General features: G+C 44.8%; 1 protein-coding gene across 3 annotated transcripts in view; it reads left to right on the top strand.

Annotated features, from left to right (window-relative positions):
* The window catches only part of SPECC1L (sperm antigen with calponin homology and coiled-coil domains 1 like), a 909,747-nt gene that overhangs the window by 386,669 nt on the left and 500,181 nt on the right, over window positions 1–22,897 (top strand). For all 3 annotated transcript variants that reach the window (XM_069619860.1, XM_069619861.1, XM_069619859.1), the window contains one exon: window positions 11,757–11,932. In XM_069619860.1, the coding sequence (XP_069475961.1) occupies window positions 11,757–11,932 (176 nt within the window). The remainder of the gene's footprint in view (window positions 1–11,756; window positions 11,933–22,897) is intronic.

Below are 22,897 nucleotides of genomic sequence, written 5' to 3' on the forward strand. Positions count from 1 at the left end.
TAAGAGATGCTTAATGTTGAGTTGATGAAATGCTTAATGTTGAGCCTTGCCACCTCCCGTGGTTGTGCATGTGTGTACTGCTATGTATTCTTTGTTCATGAGCATGTGAATCCATGCCAGACCCCATGCTGGAGAAGGAACATGTTACTTACCTGTAACCGTTGTTCTCCAGCATGGCTCTGGCATGGATTCACATGTGAACCCTCCCTCCTACCCCTCTGCGGCTCTTGCCACTTTACGTGCTACCAAATCTGAGGATGGCTGCCATGGGAGGAGCTTGGGGAGAGGGCATTCATTGGCTGGGGGCAGTATGACCCAGAGACCCACGCTTGGGTCCTACTACTGATTGGTTACTACTAAGAAAGACAGTTCAGAAACAAAACAAACTGATTTTTTCTTTACCGAGGATTCCCAGCCTGACGGGGGGGAATATTCATGAGCATGTGAACCAATGCCAGACCCCATGCTGGAGAACAATTACAGGTAAGTAACTTGTTCCTTAGCTCATACTGAGCAAAGTATGACCCTGCTCACTCTCGGGTGACCACGAATTATAGCCCATATAACTGACTAAACCCTAAGACACCTGAATTCCAAGGCACCAGGTGCCCCTTGACCCCCAGTCCCACAGTAACAAGTACTGAAATGTTCAAAGAAGACGGAAAGGGCATATCAGCAAAGTGACAAACGTGTGATTTGTATTGCGATGTCCTGGGATTGGATACATTATAGTTCAAAATGAAGGTGGAGAACTTGGAGCTGGATTGCTCAGAGGGAGGGAGTGAAATGTGTGTGTGAGAAAGTTAGAGTGCCCCAGAACCAAGCCTGCCTAGTGCACAGGATGAGTGATAAAACAAGCTGTATAGTAGGAGTTTGATTAATGTGTTTTCTGACCTTCGACATGAGAAGATGAGCCCCGCAGCAACCACTTGATGGAAGACTGATGGGCTGGGCGCAATTAACTGCCAAACCTTATGGATAAATGTGGTAACTGTATAGGGTCCATTCTATCAGCCGTGCAGGTTTTTACTGTATATTGTTGCGTCATCATGATGCTGTGTAACTTCTAAGATTTCTGCTTGTACCTCTCTTTGGCAGAATGTTCTTAGCAGCAGAGTTCTTTGCTGTTGCTCTGATTTGCGTGCAAGATTAAAAATTGTTATCCTTTCAAGATAGACTTGGCCCTTTCTTCTCTGGTGAGCGTTTAGGGCATGCCTTCAAAGCAAGTCAGTTGCGAGAGGGCTTACAGTCTTATGAAGCAGGGAAACAGCAACAATTCACTATGATACTTGGAACGGATACTTGAAGACATAACACAACAGTGGAGACCCTGTTAAAGGACTCGAAAGTGAAACAAGCCGGCAGCTTGGATCAAAGGTAAGAGTGGACACCCTGCACACCTCTTAGTGCACTCCAACTCTCTGGAAAGACTTCTTGGATCAAGGTAAGCCATACCTTTTCACCCCACAGTACCTTAGGTCAGAAGAAATGTTTATGACTGGATTCAGCTCTATGCAGCAGCGATTGACCTGTCTCCGGATTCCTTGGTCTGGTGGCCAAAAAAGCCATAATAATGAATGGGATGTCTCAGCAGCAGTCTCGAGAGAGGACCTCTGGCACAAATCTCTTCAGCTTCTCTGGTCAGTCTGTGGTTTTGGCACATTTTCTGCAGCTCCAACAAAGGACACGATTTGCCTGGTCATTTTATTTTTATTCCAGGTGAACCTCCATCGATTTCGTCTCTGGAGGTTCACCTGGAGCTCAGCAAAGACTTGGATGGATTCGGCCTTTCAAAGACGATGAACTGCAATTGATTGGAGGCCTTCTGGTATTCGAGGTCTGCAGCTCTGGAGAGGCACAGCACCTCGGAAGATGGTTCAGATTATAGTTGTCTCAGGGCTGGTTGGTCCCACCACCCAAACGGAAGGAGTTGTCCTCTTCAGAGTTCCGCTGTCACATAGAAAACGGGGTCAGGACACCAGTGGTTGCTTCAGTTTTGCAAATGGTCTGCAGCGTCTCTGGGCGTCTTCTTCTTCGGTTACTTCAGTTTCCAGTGGTCGACTTGCATTTCACCTCAGGAACCTCACCTTTTATTCAGTTTCAGCACACACTCCTCTGCAGTCTCTATCAGCAGTTTACAGAAAGGGGCAATCAGGACAGACCCCCAGTGGGAGCTGGTTCCAATCAGGAACTCAGGCAAACAAAGAGCAACTGAGTGAAAAACTCCTCCCCCCACTTCCTACCTGCCCAGACACAATGGAGCCTAGTCGGGGGCATGGTGGCACCCAAGGGTTCCCACCAAAGGCAAGACCAATACACACAAACATCCTCTTTCCAGGATGGTATAAGGGGTCATAAAGAACAGCCATTCTAGAAATGGCAAAAAAGAAGGAAGCCACCAAGTCAGTACTGGGGTGACCCTATTGTGCACACAATAGTTGGTAGAACACGTCCACTGCCACCAGCCATAACTAGAAGGTTGTCTATGTGACTAAAACCTCGCAGGAGCAGAGAGAAGGTGGATACTAGGAGTATAATGTTTTAGGAGGGATTCAAAGTATCCCTCTATCCTTAAGAACTGTAGTTAGTTCTTAAGGATAGAGGGACTCAGCCTGACTGTCCATAAGGAGCTGTGAGCTGCAAATGTTAAATGCAGATGCCTTAATAGAGATATGGAGGAAAGTAGACTCCATAGTAAAGGTAAAACACAGAGAACAGAGTTCCAAAAGACAGAGCACATAAAAATGAATTGGTGGAAAAATGCTCCACTCATTCAGGATAGAAAGAACAAGGTCCTACAAGTCCAGCAAAAAGTGCTGGGGGTCTCATTAATAGAGGGGATGAAGCATAACATTGATAAATCTCCATAACACAGATGCCATGCTGTCCGTACTCCTTGGTTGTAACAACCACCAGAAAATGGGCAGCGGTACCACTATCCTCGTCCGACTCTCCTCCGGACAAGGATTGTAAAAAGCGTTATGCTCTGGGTAAATGGATCACCACCTCTGCTGCATTCAGCACACCGGATTGCTAATAACACCATGCTCCTGGCAAGCTGTAATGATGTCCACTGGAGACAGGAGGGCCTCCAAAACGTCCCAGAGCCTACTTGTACACAACTATTAGCAGTGGTCACTGAAGGACATCGGGTGACGCAGAACATTCTCGAGGATACCTTGGATTCAGCTGAGACGGGAGGACGTATTCTCGGACAAGGGATCCCATTAAAGTTCCATGCATGGCTCAAAAACTCTGTCTTTAAACCAGAGACACATGCTTCTCTCATAAACAAGCCTGTAGATGACTCTGCCCTCTTTGGTAAGGAGGTTGATGAGGCCCTTGGAACCGCTAAAAAAAGACAAGATATGATGAAGTCTTTGAACCAGATCTCAGCCAAGCCCTTTGTCCAACAGGGTGCCTTTAACACCCGCCGGTCCTTTTGCGGGCAATCCTTTTTCCGCTCCTCCCAAGGGAATTATGGAACAGGAGGGGCTCCTTGGTATCCCGAACAAGGCACTTCCAGCCGTTTCCAGACACCTAAACAGGGATTCCAGCTCCGAAAGGGTAGATGGAGAAGCTCTGCAGCCAGAGGCACCCCAGACAACAAATGACTCGGCGGTAAATGTCTCCTCCCACATCTCCCCGGTAAGGGGCGATTAACCTCTTTTAACCACGCATGAGAGGGCATCTCCTCATATCAGTGGGTACTCAAAACCATCAGCAGGGGTTGCTGCATAGAATTCCTGCAACCACCACGATACCATCCACCAAATAGCAGACGGCGGTCGCCGGAACAGCTACAAATTCTGCTAGAAGAGGTCCAGATCCTACTGCAGAAGGGAGGGATTGAGGTTACCCCTCATCTTCAGGTAAACAAGAGTATTTATTCAATATACTTCCTTGTACCCAAAAAGGATCTAACCATGTGCCCTGTTTTAGATCTGCGTCCCTCAAACAAGTATGACAAACCTCAAAAGTTCAGGATGACAACTCTACAGGAGGTAATCCCACTGCTACAACAGGGGAATTACAGGGCCACATTGGATATGAAAATGCATACTTTTATATTTCAATGTTAGCGCATCAAAGGTACCTCAGGTTCAAGATGGAGAACACTCATTATCAGTTAAAGGTACTTCCTTTCTGCATTGCCTCAGCTCCAAGGATACTTACACAGGGACTAGCAGTGGCGGCAGCTCACCTGCGCAGGCAGTCCATTCCAGTGTACCCTTATCTCAACGACTGGCTCATAACTGGAGACTCGTACAGAACGTGCCTGGAGAATACTCAAAAGACAGTAGATCTCCTTTTAAATCTGGGATCTCAATCAACGAGAAAAAGTCAAATCTGGTCCCCAGTCAAGTCAAACAGTTTCTAGCAGCATTCATTCGGACAGAAGACGGTTTAGTCTTCCCCTCCAAAGAGAGGGTTCAAAACATGTTGTTCCAGATCCCTCAGTATGTAGCCAGTCACTGGATAACCATATGGAAAGCCATGCAGCTACTGGGGATGATGGAATCCTGCATCTTCCTGGTTCCACAAGCTCGCTTACATATGCGCCCCATGCAGGAGTGGTGCTCGAGCCAATGATGTCTAGCAAGAGGTCAGTGGGATGATCTTATGGTTGACTCGATAGCCCTTGTTCAGTCTCTGCAGTGGTGGTCAAAGGAAAACCTTCTGAAGGGGAAATCTTTCACCACCCCTGCAGTAGAATCCACTCTCACCACAAACGCATCTCTGTTAGGGTGGGGAGCACACCCCTACAACAGACAGCACACGGCATGTGGTCTCTATCAGTAGCATCCAAACATATCAATCTGTTTGAACTACTGGCAGTGTTGAAAGCCTTCCAAACACATATTCTACTCATTGTCTTTATAGAATGGGGTCATCCAGACATCAATTTAGTCACAACTCTGGAGAATGCCCAATACCCAAATTAGGCCTCCAGGTACCCTCAAAGGGAGCTGTCTCTGGATAACATGGTCCGGGAGATTTGCCTACGCTCCCCCCGTCTTCCCCCTGATTCCTCTTCTCAACAGGATAGCGCACAAGATGCACCAGGTCCTCACCTATAAGACTGCCTTCCTAGTGTCCATTAACTCTATAAAGAGATTTAGTAAACTGCAGGCTCTCTCAGTTCAAGACTCATTTGTGATCATTGATAAAGACAAGGTGGTACTGCGCAAAGAACCATGCTTTGCGCCTAAATTCATTTCTAAGTTCCATGTGAACCAATCCATTAACTACCAACTTTCTTTCAGAATCCCACTAATTCAGCTGAAAGAAGCCTCAATACACCAGATGGTGGGAGAGCAGTGGTATATTACCTTGAAAAGACTAAACCACAAAGAAAGACATACCAATTCTTTGTCTCTGTTGCCGCTGGTAGAGAAGGGGTCCCTGTCTCCAAGTCTGCTATTTCTAAATGGATTATAAATGCATCACACTGTTACTCTCTTGCTAAGAGAGAGTTACCCTTTAGGCCTGGAGCTCATTCTACTCAAGGCACAGGAGCTGCTATAGCCTTTATTGCAAATGTTGCTTTTGATTCTATTTGCAAAGCAGCTACTTGGAGTTCTGTTCACACTTTCAGTCAACATTACTTCTTGGACACACACTCAGATTCTCAGGCGGGACAGGCTGTGCCAAGACCTCTCTTTGCTACTGTTCCTTCACACATACCACCACCCCCACCTCCTAGTACTGCTCGCTAGTTTCTCTGTCTGGAAACTGGCCTCTAGAGCTTCTGCAAATGAAAGAGCAAGAGCATACATTCATTATCTTCCCAGGGCTCAAGGTAATATTCTGAAGTGTGAATATTTTACTATTTTTGTAAGTTGGGAGTAAAATACACTTTTGGGGAGTAAATAAGTAATTCTTATCACCAATGGGGGTGTTTTTTATGCACGTAAAGCTATATTTGACCTCTAAAACCGATATATTTTTGCAATACATAATTATTGGTGCTTAGTAATTTAGGAGCATTAAAGTATGGATATGCACCTTAAAGTTTCTCTTCAGATCAGGCAGCAATTACATTAGGGGTCCTTCCAGTGGCACTGCTCTGCTGGTCCCAGTGATCGAACATGTATTCAATAACATTTACTACTTTTGCATTTGTAGAGCACACAAAAACCCTAGGGCATCGAGGCGCTGTTACATGAATCGGTTACATTTTGTTGTGAGTAGATATTCACAGATAGTTACATATGCAGATACAGGTATCCGATATAAATGCATAATCCCGTCCCTGGTCCTTTAAAAGGATCCCTGCTTCGAACATCTCATAATAGCTTAAGGTACAGATCTTGGAGATAATTCTTGAGGGGGTGGGCCACAGTTCGGTCAGGGGTGCTTGTGGGAGCCTATTTGAAAAGACATGTTTTGAAGGGTTTTTACAGAAAACCCAGTAGAACTCTTCTGCTTTCAGGAAATGCGGTAGGGAGTTCCATTGTTTGGCTGCAATAGATGGGAAGCTGGAGCCTCCATTTTTGGCTTTCTTGACTTTGGGTTCAGTTAGTCTGTGGGATATGGGGTTCTGGTGGATCTAGCGGAGAGGGCTTTGAGGAATTTTTTGTTTTGGTTCAGGTATGGTTCAGGTGTGGTGGGGCAGATATGGATATACACTTGTGGGTAATTGACACTCTCTTGAATAGGGAGCCAGTGAGCAGACCTAAGGGTAGCAGAGAGATGTTCTGTTTTAGGGATGTTTAGTGCTGCTCTGAGGGCATTGTTTTGGATTGTTTGTAGTTTCTGTAAGTTGTGTGCTGAGGTTCCGGCGAAAAGGACGTTGCAGTTGCCAAGTGTGGCACCTACCACTGCTTGTGCAATTGTTAGGCAGCTGTTGGTAGAGAGGAAGGGTCTGGCAGCGTTTATAAGTTTGGTGGTGTATGCTGCTGCTGAGGTGATGGCATTAATGTGGCGGGTCAGTGAGAGGGAAGCTTTGCAGTATACTCCCAATGTCTTGACTGTGGGAGACCATCATTTGGGTGCCGTCGATGATGATGGCTGAGTAGTTGCGATCAGGTTTTTTTCGCACAATGGAGGGTCCGACAAGAAGGATCTCAGTTTTCTCGTTGTTGACAGAGTCCATGGGTTGCCATCCAGGCTTGGATGGTTGCGTACACGGTATTCAGCGTTTCAGCATCGTTGGCATAGTTACCAGTAAGGGGAAGGAGAATTTGAGTCATCAGCATCGTTGGTGTATGTTATGCCATTGGAGTCCAAGAGGTTGAAGAGGGGTTTGTTAAAAATACTGTATACGGTGTGAGAGATAAAGGAGCCTTGTGGGACTCCACATTCGATTGGGGCTGGCGGTGTGCTCACGTTTTCTGCAAAGACTCATCACTCTTCCTTCTAGGAACGAGGCGATCCAGGTTGTAGCTTCGTGTGAGAATGAGGCTGAGTTGGTTAGGTGATGCCACAGGATTGTGTGGTCCACCAGGTCGAAGGGTGCAGAGAGGTCTAGGAGCAGCAGTGCTGGTTTTCCTTTAATTCATGATTTCATCCATTTGGTTTTTTAGATCAAGAAGCGCTCACTCAATACCATGACCTGGTCGGAATTCAGACTGTCGAAATCCTAGTATGAAATTGTTTTCCAGGTGGTGTTGGATTTGGACTTTGCCTGCTCTGTCCAGTATTTTTAGCAGGAAGGGGACTGTGGTGATTGGCTGGTAGTTGTTTGGGAGAGTGATGTCAAGCGTCTGTTTTTTCAGGATGGGGGGGGACACCCAGGCCGCCTTGAGGGAGCGTGGGACCGTGCCAGTTTTGGATGAGGCATTGATGAATACTGTGAGGAACGGGGTGAGAGATTCTGCATATGCTTTAATTAGTGCAGCAGGGCAGATGTCACCTTTGCATTTTGATGGTTTGAGATTCGTTAGGATGTGAGCGGTTTCTGCTTCAGTGATTTTGTGGAAGTGGAATAGGGGGTGCTAAGGTCTGGGGATATTTTTTGGAGGATGTTGGCAAAGGTTTGTTTCGAGGGTTTCAGGGATGATTGTTTCTGGAGTATTTTTTCCTGCAGGGTATCTTTATTGCAGCATGGCATTCTGGATGCTGGTGCACCACTCTTTCTTTTCAGAGTGTGTTTGGAGGGGTATTGGGGTTTTCTAGTTCTTTTAGTATGGTGAACAGTTCCCCGGTGTCAGATTGTGCATTGGCAATTCTATCGTTGCATGTGGTGGCTTTGGTGTTGATGGATTCTTTGTAGAGTTTGGCTGCCTTCTTAAAGGCTAGTTTTAGGTCGTTCGAGCAGGTTTTGTTCCTGGATCTTTCAGCCACCCGTTTTTAAGAATGGAGTTCCAGGAGGTCTGGAGAGAACCATGAATCGATGTGACCTTACGGTTTGGCTTTTTTCGCTGCTAGGGGAGCAATGATATTGATTGCAGTGGTTATAGTTCTGATGTAGAGGTCAGTTAGGGCGGACGGGTCATGTGAGGGTATCATGGTGTGGGTCCTTGGTGAAGTGTCGTGCGCTGCTGGGCCCAGGTGTGGGGTAGCTGGGTGGTAATTGAGTGGTAGTGGATTTGGTGTGATAACCTGGGAGGGTGTTGAAGGAAATTAATGTAGTGGTCAGTACAGGGGCAGGGCGTGTTAGATTTAATAGAGATGGGGAAGTTGAGTTGGGCTATCCAATCCAGGGCACGTCCTTTGTCATGGATGGGTTGTAAATTCATTGGCTGAAGCCAAGCGACTCGAACTGGGGAGGGAAGAGGCCTCCGGGTCAGAGGGGTCGTTCAGGCCCAGATTTAGGTCCCCTAGTATGATCACTTTAGACAGGGGGTTTATGTTGTTGCTGATCAGGTGAAGGTATCCTTCGAATGATAGGGTGATGCCTGGGGGCGGTAGATCAGCTGATAATATTGGGTAATGGTGGTTTTCGGTGAGGGCGTAAGTTTTGCGGATAGGATGTCAGTTTTTGATGAGGGAGTGAAATGATCTCATGCCTTGGTGGTCTTTGGCAATGTTGGGTACTCTTCTGCCCCTTGCGTTGGGTGTGTCGTTTGAGTATGTTGCAGCTATCCGGGATTGCTAAGGCAAGGGCAGGACCTGAGATGGCATGATGGCACGTTTCTGTGACCATGAGATCTCAAGGTTATCTGATGTAACAAAGTCACGGATGTCTAAGGCATAAGCTGGTACGGAGCGAGCGTTGACCATGGCTAGGTTGAGAGGGCAGGTTTGGTTGTAGTGTGGTTGTCTACCATGTTTGGGGCAAGGCAGATAGAGGCATTTGTTCCTGAGGTGTCAGGAGGAGGACAGGTTCTTGAATCCCGTAGGTTGCCGGTGGTATATTGGTTAGGGCTAGTCATGGCCTTACTAGTCGCGCTATTCCTGGTAGCACTTGGATTAGCCAGTTCAGGGTATGTTAAAATGGTTCTAATAGCAGCAATTCTAGTATTACATTGATTCACAACAAAGTTACGGTCAGGGCAAGCTCTGACATTTGTAATAGCAGCAATTCTAGTATTGCATTGATTCACAGCAAAGTTAGGTTCGGGGCAAGCTCTGACATTTTTAATAGCAGCAATTCTAGTATCACATTGATTCACAGCAAAGTTAGGGTCAGGGCAAGCCATGGCATTTTTGAAGGCATCAATTCTAGTATCACATTGATTCACAACAAAGTTAGGGTCAGGGCAAGCTATGACACTTTTGAAAGCAACATTTCTTGTATCATATTGAAAAACAGCAGTGTTAAGGGCACTGCTGGAAGTGGTGTTATTCGGGGTACATTTTCTGGTGATACTTTGAGTAACTGTAGTGTTGAGTTCTGGGCATTAGCGGCAGGTTGATAGGCAGCAGAAGTTGGCTCTGGGTCAGCCATGCCGTTAATAGAGTCCGAAGGGTGGGCGATTGAACGAGGAAGGATGCGGGGCAGGGCAACAGCCCCTCTGTTGGTTGTCCATCGAACTGAGTATGGGGTAGTTTGGGCCCATTGGATAGGAGCGGATGGTTGATGTGTGGAGCTCGCAGTGGCCGACTGTTTCTGGGCCGGTGACACATGTGGCAGGGTGGATGGATGTGAGTCAGAGGCTGGCAGGACAAGGATTATGCATTGAATCTGTGCTGGGTGGGACCTTTCCATGAGGCTTGGTTGAGGACTTTGTGGCAGAACGTAACATATATCCATGGATATGTGTGTGTAGAAGCCAGGATCAGGCTCCTGTGTCCCTTTTTTTTAAATTTTATTTTTTATTCAGTGCATTTTTGCCCCTTATTTTGGTTCTTGAGAGTATTCGCCTATTTCTAGAAAGTTAAAGTTGTTAGTTTGCTAATATAGGATATACGTTGAAACCCCGAATCCTAAAAGCTTGTTAGCATTTTGTAACTCAAGCTTTTGTTTTTTTGGTTTTGTCCCCCGCTGTGCATTTAATATAGGTGGGAGACACTCCCGCAGCCCATAATACTGAACTAAGGGAGTAGGTGACACTCCCGAAACCCTTGCTCCCCTTGTTCGGCATTATGGGTTTCAGTCTTTTTTACCATGGCAAAAGCAGCCCAAATATGCATTCAGCTTTTTCTTCAACCTTTACGTATGACCGAAATGCTAATATAAGGTCCGGGCCATCCTTTTGTTATTTACTAACGCTGGTCCGCTGCTCATAGATTTCTTTGTGTTTTCTTCATGCACTTGTAGTGATATCCGAGCAGAGAAGTTGGCTTTGCAGTGCATGCTATGTAAATAAACCCACTCCGTCTCTTATTCACTCTCTCTACACCAACCCCAGAACAGCATTTGATCACCCCCATACAACACCAAGACCCCATGCTCCTTTTCTGTATGCGACACTTCAGACTAAAAGGTCCATCGCATTAATCCTTGACGCGTTTTCAGTTGTTGGTCACTACAGCGCGTGCTACTGACCTCCTTGAAGTTTTCATCTGTTCTAAAGAGTTCTCATGCTTATCCTTTGTACCCACCAACTGCTGCCTTTGAATGCTTTCTTTGTAAGACTGCTTTTCCTTTTCATCTGCATGGAGGGCAAGTGAGATTGAGATTTAGCTTTTACCTTTGCTCCACAATGATCTGCATTTCCTAAATCAAGCTGGTTCAGAAGACGGCACACCACTCTTCTGCACACACTGGTATCCCTTTTTAGTGCAACCAGTGTATCTGCTGGGGCTGTCCCCTAATCCTCCAAACGTGATCTTTGAAGGAGAGCACTGTAAGCCAGATATCGTAGAGACTTTGCAAATTACCCTGAAAATAAATGTTTGTGGCCTTTTAGTTTTTGCAGCATGGATTTATTACTGATTCAATCACATGCTCTGCTCAGTCCCATCGTCTATTGGTTCGCTGCTGTAACTACTAACATCATGTTGATGTGTGAAGTCGCCTCCTCAATTGATTTCTAGAAGTTTCCATCTTTGCTATCATCAATGCATGTTTCCTTATTGGTGAAAAGCCGTCATTGCAGTTCGTCTGGAAAGGGTCAGTATAAGAAAGGCTTTTCTCTAGGTCCATCGGACTAGTTGGTCTTCATTTTATAACCACACACCTGAACTTCCCAGCTCTCTTCCAAACCTGGAGGTAGATTTTTAATCTTAGTTAATATGTTTATTAAGGTAGGGGTCTCAGGGGGTGTTGGCTGGAGTGTCGGGGTGTGTACGAAAACGTAGCCTGGCTTACCAACTGATTTCTGTTAATTCTCTTTTTCAGGAGTAGGAGGATAGCTCTGAAATGCAATCAGATGTCAATCGGCTTTTATGCTGCACATTTTGACTGGTTTCCTTCTCATGTCTAGGAAGAGTCTGCGGAATGGCGGCAGTTCCAGGCAGACTTGCAGACTGCAGTGGTTATTGCAAATGACATCAAATCGGAAGCGCAGGAGGAGATTGGCGACTTAAAACGCAGGCTCCATGAGGCAATTGAAAAGAATGAGAAGCTCACCAAGGATCTGGATGACACCAAATCACGCAAGTATGCTGACCCCATCTGCCTAGGCAACACACGCATCACTTACAAATGTTTACACCATCTACAATTATGCCACGTGAGATGTATGCAACACAAACTACACAAATGGTCTATTGATTATCAGTAAATGACTGTTTACAATTCACCAGAACCATCTGCTAAAATAGCAAGTTAAGATGACACTCTGCTTAAGAGCCAAGTGGCACCACCAAGCTAGCCTGTTCTCTGTGGTAGCCTTAGATTAACAATAAATAAGTCATGGCAGCATGTCAGTGCTGTCTGAAAAGACATCAAACCAATAGCAGTGTGTCAGGACCATCTGCATAGACAGTCATGCCAGCATGTTTGTGTAATTTCCATAGACGACAACACATAGCAGTACATGAGGTACATTTCCATATACACCGGGCCAGGGCAGAATGTCAGGGCTTTTTCCATATACACCAAGACATGGCAGAGATGTCTGCGCAGACACTAGGTCATGGATGCATATGGGGACTGTCTTCATAAAGACAGCGTAGTGACAGAATAACCAGGACATCTCCATAGACACCAGGTTAAGGCAGCATGTCCGGGGTGTCTCCATAAACACCAGGTCATGGCAGCTTTCCATGGCTCTCCACGTAGATAACAAACCATGATGGCTTTTCAGGGTGGTCTGCATAGACACCAAGTGATGGCACAGTGTCATTGGTGTTTTCATAAACACCAAGTCATGGCTGATCTGGGCCATCGCTATAGTCACCAGATAATGGGAGGGTGTCAGGGCCATCTCCATAGACACTGTCATGTCAGCATGTCACGGTCATCTGCGTAGACACCAGTTCATGGATGTATGCTGAGTATGTAGATACCGCCACCATGTCATGGTTGCATGTCTGGGTTTTTTCCCTAGACACAAATTAATTACAGCACTGTTTCTATAGACACCAGTTCATGGCAGCAAGTCAGAGCCATTTCTGTAGACAGCAAGTCATATCATATTATTTTCATAGACGCCAGTTCATTTAATCATATCCCCTGGGTTTTCATATAGGCACGAAGTCATTGCAGCATGTCCGAGCCGTCTCCATAGACACCAAATCATGTCTGGGCAATTTGCACAGGTGCCATTTCATGGCAGCATGTTAATGCCTTTTCCATAGATGGCAAGCCATGGCAGCATGTCATGGCTGTCTGCATAGGGACCAGCTTTTGGTAGCAGGTCAAGCTCATGACTATAGACACCAAATCACATTGGAGGTCAGGGTTGTTACCGTAGGCACTTATTTATGGCATTATGTCCATGCACTCTATTAAATCCCCAAATTGTGTTTGCGTGTAAGGGACATCTGCATAGCCAGGACTTATCGCAGTCAGCATAGACAGCAGATCTTGTGGGCATATCACAACCATCTGCAAAGGTGTACCAAGTGATTGCAGCACATGGCTATGCGTAGGCCTTTTGATGTAATCGAACAGAGGTGGACTGAGGTCACAGAATGCATAGTTCTCATGCAAGGTATCCACCCCAGATTTTATTACCACCTCATCTGATTCTGGACCATTTTTCTTTTCCTTTTTCTTGCTATATAATTTTTCAATTCCTAACATAAATATACAGAAAAATGCATTTCAGTCCTAAAAAAGTCTTCTTTTTTAATTTATGTAACTTTAACTCTTTTTATTAAAAAGGTATACATTTTTTCCATTTCATTTCAGTGTTTCTAGTGGGGGTGGGGAGTATAGCATATAGCATATGAGTTTGTACCGTGTTTTATTAGTGTGTTTTAGGAGTATAGTAGCATATGCCCTGTATGCATGCTGTATGAATGTTTTGCTTTATGGGTGTATCGTGTATGAGTGTGTGGCAAAGGATTGTATGTGTGTTAGGCAATGTTTGTATGCAGTACCCTTTGGGTGCACTACACACCGCTCCGAATACAGGTATAGGAAACCCAACCTTTGGTATAAGCTTGTACTACACAGTTTTGGTAGCGTGTTGAGCAGCCAGGCTCATCTCAAGAGGGGTCAATGTGAGCTGTAGGGGAGTTGCACGGAGATTCACAGTGACAAGTATTCAAATAAACTCTTACACACAAGGTTTCTTGAATAAAAAATTAATAATGTATCAGTCAGTTAGAATGAGCCTTCTTCAGGAGGGAGCAATATAGAAAGTAACACACAAATACACTTCAATACTATACACTTAGTTTCTAAATCAGTAAAGACCGTTTTGGGATGGCCCACAGACACAACCTACACCCTCAGGTGACTTCAATAGCTAGGATGTTGGGGACATTAATATCTTACTGTTGGCATTTAGAATACTCTTGGAAGTTGGAAAAAGGAAACGATTATTAGAACAGCAAGAGACCACAAATATTCTTAAGCAGACAAATACTTTTGGATCCCCTAAGAAGAGTCATTCAGTACAACAGGCTAAGCTAAAGTCAATGCGCAAAAGTCTTATATAGGATGAAGCATTTCTGTTGGGTAAGTAGAAAAGTCTTTGCACAATGTTTTAGAAGTCTTCGAAGAAAAGTAGAATCAAATGTAGGGCCACAAACTGATTAGACTTGTGAGTAGTAGAAGATGCAAGCAACTCTACAGTAAGAGGTAAGTTCTATGACTTTTTACAGTACCTTTGTATTGAAGAAAAAGTGCAGCAGGTCACTTCTGTTCCTGAGCAGCTCTGCAGATCTCACTCTTCTGGGCCTCAGTCATGGGGACAAGAGGGAGGACTTCTGTAGACTCCTGCACTGCAATGGGACGGTCACTGCCCGGCAATCTTCAAATCCGTGACTGTTTAGTGTTTCAGCTCCTCGTGTTTACCGCAAACAGCAACGCTGTGGTTCTTGGCTGTCTAGATGCACGTTCTTTTCTTCTGGGGTCCTGCACTCTGTTGAGCAGGCTCAGGCTCCGGCAGTCCTGCTTCCTGGGAGTCCGGAGGATCTTCCTGGAGCTCTAGGCCAGCTTAAAAGCTATGCACACAATCTGTTGTTCCTCTCCCTGACTTTATGGTTTCCAGCTGCAACTCTGTGGAAATTCAACCAGCTCCGAAATGGATGTCCAGGTGGCTTACGTTGGAGTTGATTGGTTCCACCAACTCGAGGGGAGAAGCCGTCCTTGCAGGGACTTCTCTGTCGATGCGAATTTGGAGTTTCAGCACAGCAACAGGGCTTCACCGGGCAAACCAACAGTCCAGGAGTTGCAGCAGGCGTCCTCTTCAAGTTCTTCTTAGGTTCCTTTGCCCAGTGGTCGACTCTGCCTTCCAAGCCAAAAGCTTGGACAGTCAGCCGGCCAATCACCACATAGTGCATTTGGGTCTCCTAGGAGACTAAGAACAGTGAGTTTCGGGCACCTCACTCACTTCCTGCCTACCCCAGACAACCTGGTGACAGAGGCGGGCTTCACTCGTGAATCCCGCCAAAGGCAAAGCGAACAATGGGAGGAAACCTGGTTTAGCGCGCAGAGTAAACCTCAAGAAGGGCCTTTCCACAAAGAAATGGCGAAAAAAGATGATCGGGGCCGTGTTGACAAAAATGGCACCCTTGGGTGCTTTACTGCCGCTGCAAACGCAGCCCGCGGTAAAGGCACACCACGGTAGTTAAAAACAAAACCACTGCCGCCAGCCATTCAGTGAGGAAAAAACATAAAATTGTTTACATGAAAAGCTAGACAAAGGGGATACTAGGTAACACCTCCAGAACCCTATTGTAAGATGGTGCGCTGGGTCTAGAAAGTTACAAATGTAAGTAAAGTCAATTTCACTTTACTGCTCTTGGAAACAGTAGTTTATCCAAGTTTATCCAAGAGAAGGTATTTAAACCTTTGGGAAATCTTAGACTTCCCTGGGCCACTGCACTGAAGGTGATGTGTGACACAAAGTAAAAAATGATGCCTATGGAGTTTGTCAGACTCCACGAACAAAAGAAACAGAGTTCAAAATCACATTAAAATACATGAGAGAGTGGGGAAAAAGGGTCTCACTCTCTCCAGGTTAAAAAAATCAAGTCCTCAAAATCCAAAGTTGCTGGGGGGGTCTCTAAGGTGGAGGGAATTGGCACAAAGTTGCTGGGGGGTCTCTAAGGTGGAGGGAATTGGCACAATTCTGAGAATTCTCCCTAACAATGTATTGTATGTATGTGTTGTATATATAGCATGAGTATAGGGTGTGTGAGTGGTGCATATGTGCTTGACATGCAAGTGTCTGTTATAAGTGTGCGTGGCATAGGATCGTGTGGCATAAATAAGACTGCGTGGTGTAAAAAGTGAGTCTTCTAACGTGTGGCATAAAATGCATGGCCTACAACTGCGTGGCATACAAGTGCATGGCAGAAGCGGCAGTGGTGCAAGAGCATGTGGGACATGACATAAGCGTGCGGCATTCGAGGGCGTGGAATAAGTGCGTGTGGTATAAGTGCATGTGGTGTAAGGAGTAGGAGTGTTTTTTGTAGGAGTCTGGCATGGGAGTGTATGGCGTAGAACTCAGTAAGTACTGACTTTGATGTGAGTTTTCATTTTTATAGTAGTGCACATACACACAATGTACATCGCCTACATGTGGATGTACAGTTCATATAAGATTAATTTTAATTCTGCATTTGCGTGATACATAGATACATCTTAAAACTTGAATGTCTCTGAATTGGCCAGCTCGATTTTCATTTTTATTTTCAGTGCATCAAATCATAAGATATGTAGGTGCATGCCAAAATTCTTGGGTGGCTAACTGTGAGATAGTTGATCGGAAAATCTTTGTTTTCCCTATGGGTAAACGTTATTTTCAAAGCTGTGAAAAATGCAATTAAAACAACAAATTCTCCAGCATGTGATCTTTCATATATTCACATACTGCTTGAATATTCCCTGTCAACAGGCTGTGAATCCTCGGTAACATTAAAGCAGTTACTTTTACATGTTTAAACTGCTGGTTACTTTAGTGCTCTGTTACTCATTTTGGGTCATATTGCCACATTGCCAATGGACAGGTGTCCCATAGCTCCACCCTTGGAGGTCATCTTCAAATTTATCGCACGTTCAAATAGTCGAATGCACTGTTCAACAACTGTCATGCTATTTACACAGCAATGTAATTATTGCTTTCTCTGCAGATTGCCAAACTGATCAAGAGATTTGGGGGAGGTGGGCAGGGGGTTAGGGGGACGGTGGTTGGAAGATATGAAGTGTCTCATTGTGTGGAAAAATATTGCACATACCCTATAGACCAATACAATATCAACTAATGCACATCAAAAGAAATCGGTTGCAGATCATGCAGAATGTAATAGCTTGTAATATATACGTAGTGTGTGTTCGGAGATGTCCAGTTTATACATTAAATGATTGAGCTATGTAGGGAAATATGTAATATGAAGGTTTCGTTATCAAAATTCTTTCTTTATACTGCAACGGTTCACACCGCACTGGTCTCAAAAACGTGCAAACCATGTCCAAATTGAGGAGCATTCTGTCCCCCACCAGGGACAGCAAAGATCGGCTGGAAATCATAAACCAGAAAGTGAGTGTGTAATAAAGAGGCTGTTAAGGTGTGTTCCTAACTAAAATCTGCAAATGGAAAAAAAACAGTATATAGTAAGGTGTATGTGTAAGGTTTGGACCAGTGAGGCGCTCCAGGTGAGCTCAGGCTATCCTGGGTATTTTGTGGACAACATTTGCTTCCAGGTAAAGTCAAGCTAGATTTGCTGCCCCAAGGTCTAGGGGGGTACCAGAGTCCCAAGAATATGTGTTGCATATGTAGTGATCATTGAAGTAAGAAAAAGTATCAATAAGGATATGTTGGTGAATGTCAAGGATGTGGAGATGGTTCAGGAGTTGGCTACGTAATTTAGGAGGCCGGTGGGTGGAGGATCAGGGATAGTTTTGTCTTAAGAGATGTCTTAAATGAGGGATCTACATCATATACAGAACATGGTTATTTTTCTGATCCTATTATAAAGTAAATGAACCAGCTTTGACGTGAAGGATAAACGGGCAGCATAAGGTATGCACATGTAAAGATTTAATGGCACAAATGATTACAAAAGTGTGGTTTCATCATTCCCCTATAAGAGAAAGGTTCTCTGGCATTGGAAGGGCCAAACTTAGCAAAAGGTTTGAATGAGCTAAAACTACAAGGCATATTGTATCTATAAATTATACATTTAGTTAACCAGTTGTATTGAAAATCCGCTGGAGGGATCGATAAATCTGTATAGGCATTAATAGGTTAAATGTTATGTTAAAGGTTTTTATACTGCACACTGTTGCCACCTGTGTGGTCTCTTGGAGATGTGGGTGAACCATTAGTACAGTGAGCACCTTCGCAGGTATTCAGAGACTAATTTGTGAGTAATGAATGCTCAGTGAGTGAGCCATAGGTTCCGATATCTAGAAACTAGCGACTTACTTTTACATCTCCCAGGAATGGAGGACAGTAACCGTAAAATATGTTACGGGTTGGGTGAGGAGTGGTTAAGGGTAACGTATCAGTTTGCAGTGGTTAGAGGTATATATTGAGTACTCCTAGCTGATCTTAAGCGAGGGATATACATTTTTCCTCTGTTTGAAGGAAAGAGACAACATTTAATAGCTTTTTTGAAGGAGCTAAGTACTTTGGCACTAATGTGACAATGGAAGGGTATCCAGAGCCTTGGATCAAAGGCCTCATTCTCATTTTATTGAAAGTGGCGATAGTCGAGGAGAAATGTGCCGATGATCTAAAGCAGGGTTGTCCTACACGAGGGCCAGAAACATGTCGGATTTTCAGGATACCCCTCTAAAAAAGTAATGTGATAAATTTGCATACAATGTATGCATATTTTCTCTCATGTATATTAATGAAGGGTATCCAGAGAACCTGTCAGGATTCTGGCCCTCAAGGCCTGGAGTTGGACAACCCTGATCTAAGGTTTCTACTAGGAAAGTGAATATTCATCCTTTCTTTAATAAAAGATGGTCCCAGATCATGTACTGCTTGAAAAGTAAGGCATACAGTTTTAAAGGCAATTCTGCCGGCTCCTGGAAGCCAATGCAGTGACAGCAAAACAGCAGTTACGTGACCTCTCTGAGATACTAGCTGTAGTGTTTTGCACTCCCTCTAGTCTGGCTAATAAATGAGCTGGGGAACACGGATATCGGCAGTTGGCGCAGTTGAGCCTGGAGAGAATGATAGCTGTGCTTTTTTTGTGGGAACAGTAGAAAAGGGAGTTATTTCTTTAGTGTTTTTAGTAGGATGGAAACCTCTTCTAGATATTACATTAATCTGGGGTTCTAGTGGATGTTTGCAGTCCATCAATACTCCCAAGTTCCTCAATTCAGTAGTGGGCATGATGGGAAATGTTGAGTTGAAATATCAGATAGCAAGACGCTGTTGAGTGCTTGGTTCCCTGTAATACAAACTTTTGTTTTTTCTGGGTTCAATAATAGATGGTTCAAGGCCATCCACTGTTCTATTTGTAGTATTGTTTGCAAGATATTCTTATTACAGATTTTCAGAATGATCTGTGTATAATTAGCATAATTATAGCACTATGCATTGAGTGATTGTAGGAGGCAGGGAATGTTGATGGGTACTGATAAATAACAGAGGCGAAATGGAAGATCCTTGAGATACCCATAAAGGCACTCTTTCGGTCTGTAAAGGACTGATCGATAAATATGCTTTGTGTGCATTTGTACAGAAACCACCATATCCAGTCCAGCGCTAATTCTCTGATTCCTAAGTGTTGAGGATTAGAAGAAGGATACAGACACGGTAAAGGCATATTCTTCCTGTAGAATGTAATAAAAGTAAAATAAGGCCCATCTCTCCCTATAACTATGGAGTTTTCCTGCCTATCTTTCTAACTAAGGTTCTTGTCAGTCAGGATGAATGTCCAAAAAGAAAGCTGTCCTCTGTCTCAATCTTAGCTATCTGACCCTATCACTATTATAACTAGCCACGGTCAGGAGAAAAACTTGGGGCTTGTGTTTTGTCACAAGTGTCTTCTCACTCCTCCTACCCTTTTCAGTAGACTGTATGCAGATAGTCTCTCGTCATCCACTGTATCATGTTTTGCAGTGCTTTTTAGGATCAGGTACTCCCTGGTCCTTATTCTTCGTCAGCTTAAGTATATTTAGGTTCCTTTTTGCCATATTGTAGGGTCCCCCGAATCTCTGTTACACTATTCTCCTCCCTTTTATAGTAGTTCAAGTTCCAATTACAGTTTCCCATTCTCAGGTTGCAGTTTCATCAGTTTGGGCTTCCTGCTTTACAGGTTTGTTCTCGCCAAATGTCTTTCTTGTGCTCTTATCTTCAATGAGTCTATTTAGGTTTCTTTTAGACCTATTGTAGATTCCTGAATCTCTGTTCAACTCTTCTCCTCTTTTTTATAGTGGTTGGCCTTCCCTTTTCCCCAAGGTTATAAGCCTCCAACTTTGTTTGTCCAACTATGGTTTTAGTATTTCTTCTCATCTCATTCAAACAGTTCTGTTTCACTGGATTATTTCCAATAGTGTTCCCATGAGTAATGGAATGTGTTTTGCTTAACTTGGTTTGCCAGTATTCCCATTTCCCGTTTTACATTCCGAGTTCCGGGGCAACGTCAGCGGTACCTGAAGGCCCTTAGATTCTCTTTCCTTCTTGTTGCGGCTTCACAGCATCTCCTTCCTGGATATCGTTCTAGTCTTCTTTCCTTCTTGTCGCCACTCCACGGCTTACTCTCCACAGCGTCTCTTTCCTGGATGTGCCATTTTCGTCTTTGGGACGTCGCAGGGATTGGGACTCTTATTTGGAGCTGCTTACTCCCCTGGATGGTCTCAGCACTGTTGTACGGACAGACTGGTCACCACTTTGATTCCGTGGTCATGCCACCACCGCTCTTTCTCCTCTGCTCTTGCATACCGGTTGCTCAGCGTTTCTGGTTCCGCACTGCAGTGGCTCTGTTGCACGTCAGCTCTGCATTCTCCCATAGCCCCGCCATCTTCTGCTTCGTTACGCACAGGGCTCTTTCCATGTGTTTCTCTGGTCTTTGATCTCTCGAGGCCTCCTATCTTACTGGTTAGGCTCACATCCCATTTCAGCCTCTTCATTGCCATCCATTGGATTTAAAGGAATATCTTCCATATCTTGTTCATAATATAGCTTCACGTTATCATGAGATCGCTCATAGTTTGCTTTATTGTATAAGTCCATGTAAGCCATCACTTGGAGGCCATCAGGGAGTTCCTCAATGGAACAGGAGTCCTTGTACCCAAAGTTTGGGGGGTCTCTCCTGTGAGGTCCCACTTGCCTGGACCCCTAGAGAGGGTGTTGCGGAGCAGGCCACCTCCCTAGCTTCACATGGGGGTGCTCCTCCTTGGGGAGAAGACGCATTTCCTCAATTCATGTCACACCCAACCCCTTATCTTTGTGACTTCCTCCTTCTTTGCTGATGAGGAAATGACACAAGAAATCAACATTCTGTTGTTCTTGACTTTTCCAGTGTTCAACCATAAAATAGAAGAGTTGGAGGTCCAAGAACCACTTCATGACTCAAGGATTGGCATCCTTTATCAAAATCATCCATTTTAACTGGGAGTGGTCCGTGATTAGTGATCATTTCCAGCCTGTTAGATAGTATCATAACTGGGGTATCACCTATTTTATGGGCAGAACCTCCAGTTCTACAGTGGCATAGGATTGTTCTCTGGGGACAAGCTTCCGACTTGCATATAGTATAGGGTGGTCTATGCTATCATGTTCGTTGGAGAGCACAGACCCTAAGTACACTTAAAAAGCGTCAGTTTGCAGTCTTGATTGAAATCTGGTATTTTAAGAACTGGTTCACTACACAAGATTTTCTGGAGACCATCAAAGCTGGTTTGATCTCGTTTGTCCCAAAGTAGTTTTTGTGATTGGGCATTTTTGAGCTTGTCCGTTAAATTAGCTGCAATTGTGGAGTAATTGGGAATGAATCTCCGATAATATCCATTTAACCCCAAAAAGGCACAAATATATTTTTTGGTCTTGGGAACTGGTGTTGACTGAACTGCCATTACTTTCTAATTTTGGGGTTGTATCAGGCCATTCCGTATGAAGAATTCTAAGTACTTCAGAGCAGATTGAGCGAGATGACACTTTCGTGGGTTGGCTGTGAGGCCAGCTTTTCTCAGGGCCCTAGTGATTTCAAATAAATGATGGATGTGGTCTGGCCAACTTTTTCTATGAATCACAATATCATCCAAATAAGCTACAGAGAAACTGGAGTATGGTCTTAATAATGTATCCATTAGTCTCCAAAAAGTGTCTGGGGCCCTGTGTAACCCAAAGGGTAAAACCTTAAACTGCAATAAACCTTGTGGGGGCGAGAACGCTATTTTTCTCTCGATCCTATGGGTTTATTTGGACCTGCCAATAGCCTTTTGTTAGATATAACGTAGGGACGTAATTGTCTGAGCATAGCTTTTCAATGAGGTCATCTATCCTGGTGTGAGAAACCTGAAGGTGTCTCCCTAGCTAGTCCCTGGGCATCTGTCATCCTGGTGGCCAGGATACGGCCATCGGTATGGGATCCAGTTCCTGGGGGTGGACCAGCGAGAGAGGATCACGTGGATGGTGGGGGGGGGCTCCTTGGGGAATGGAAGTGGGACACTGACGGGTGAGACGCGGTATACCACTTCTTTCAACACATATTCCCCATCCTACCACGTAGGACATTCAAAACCAGTCCCTCCTTTTCCGACACGAACACTTTCGCACCAGAGAACGGACTAACGCCAGAGCAGTTTACCTGACATGTCCTAATACAAGGGTCGGGCAAAGTCAGCCAATTGATTAGAATCGCATACACCTGACGGTCCTTTCCCTTCCCCACAGGGATAAAAGGTGGAGCAAGAGAGCACAATACGAGCAATGCAGACTGCACGGCCAGGCAGCTATCAAGGTCCGGCATTTCAAGAGGAGGAGAAACGCAGCGAATATCGAGAGTCTGACAGGGAGAGACACGACCTTGCCCTTTCCGACAC

This window comes from Ambystoma mexicanum, chromosome 10 (assembly GCF_040938575.1).
Source record: "Ambystoma mexicanum isolate Mex_15411 chromosome 10, UKY_AmexF1_1, whole genome shotgun sequence".
NCBI classification, from domain to species: domain Eukaryota; kingdom Metazoa; phylum Chordata; class Amphibia; order Caudata; family Ambystomatidae; genus Ambystoma; species Ambystoma mexicanum.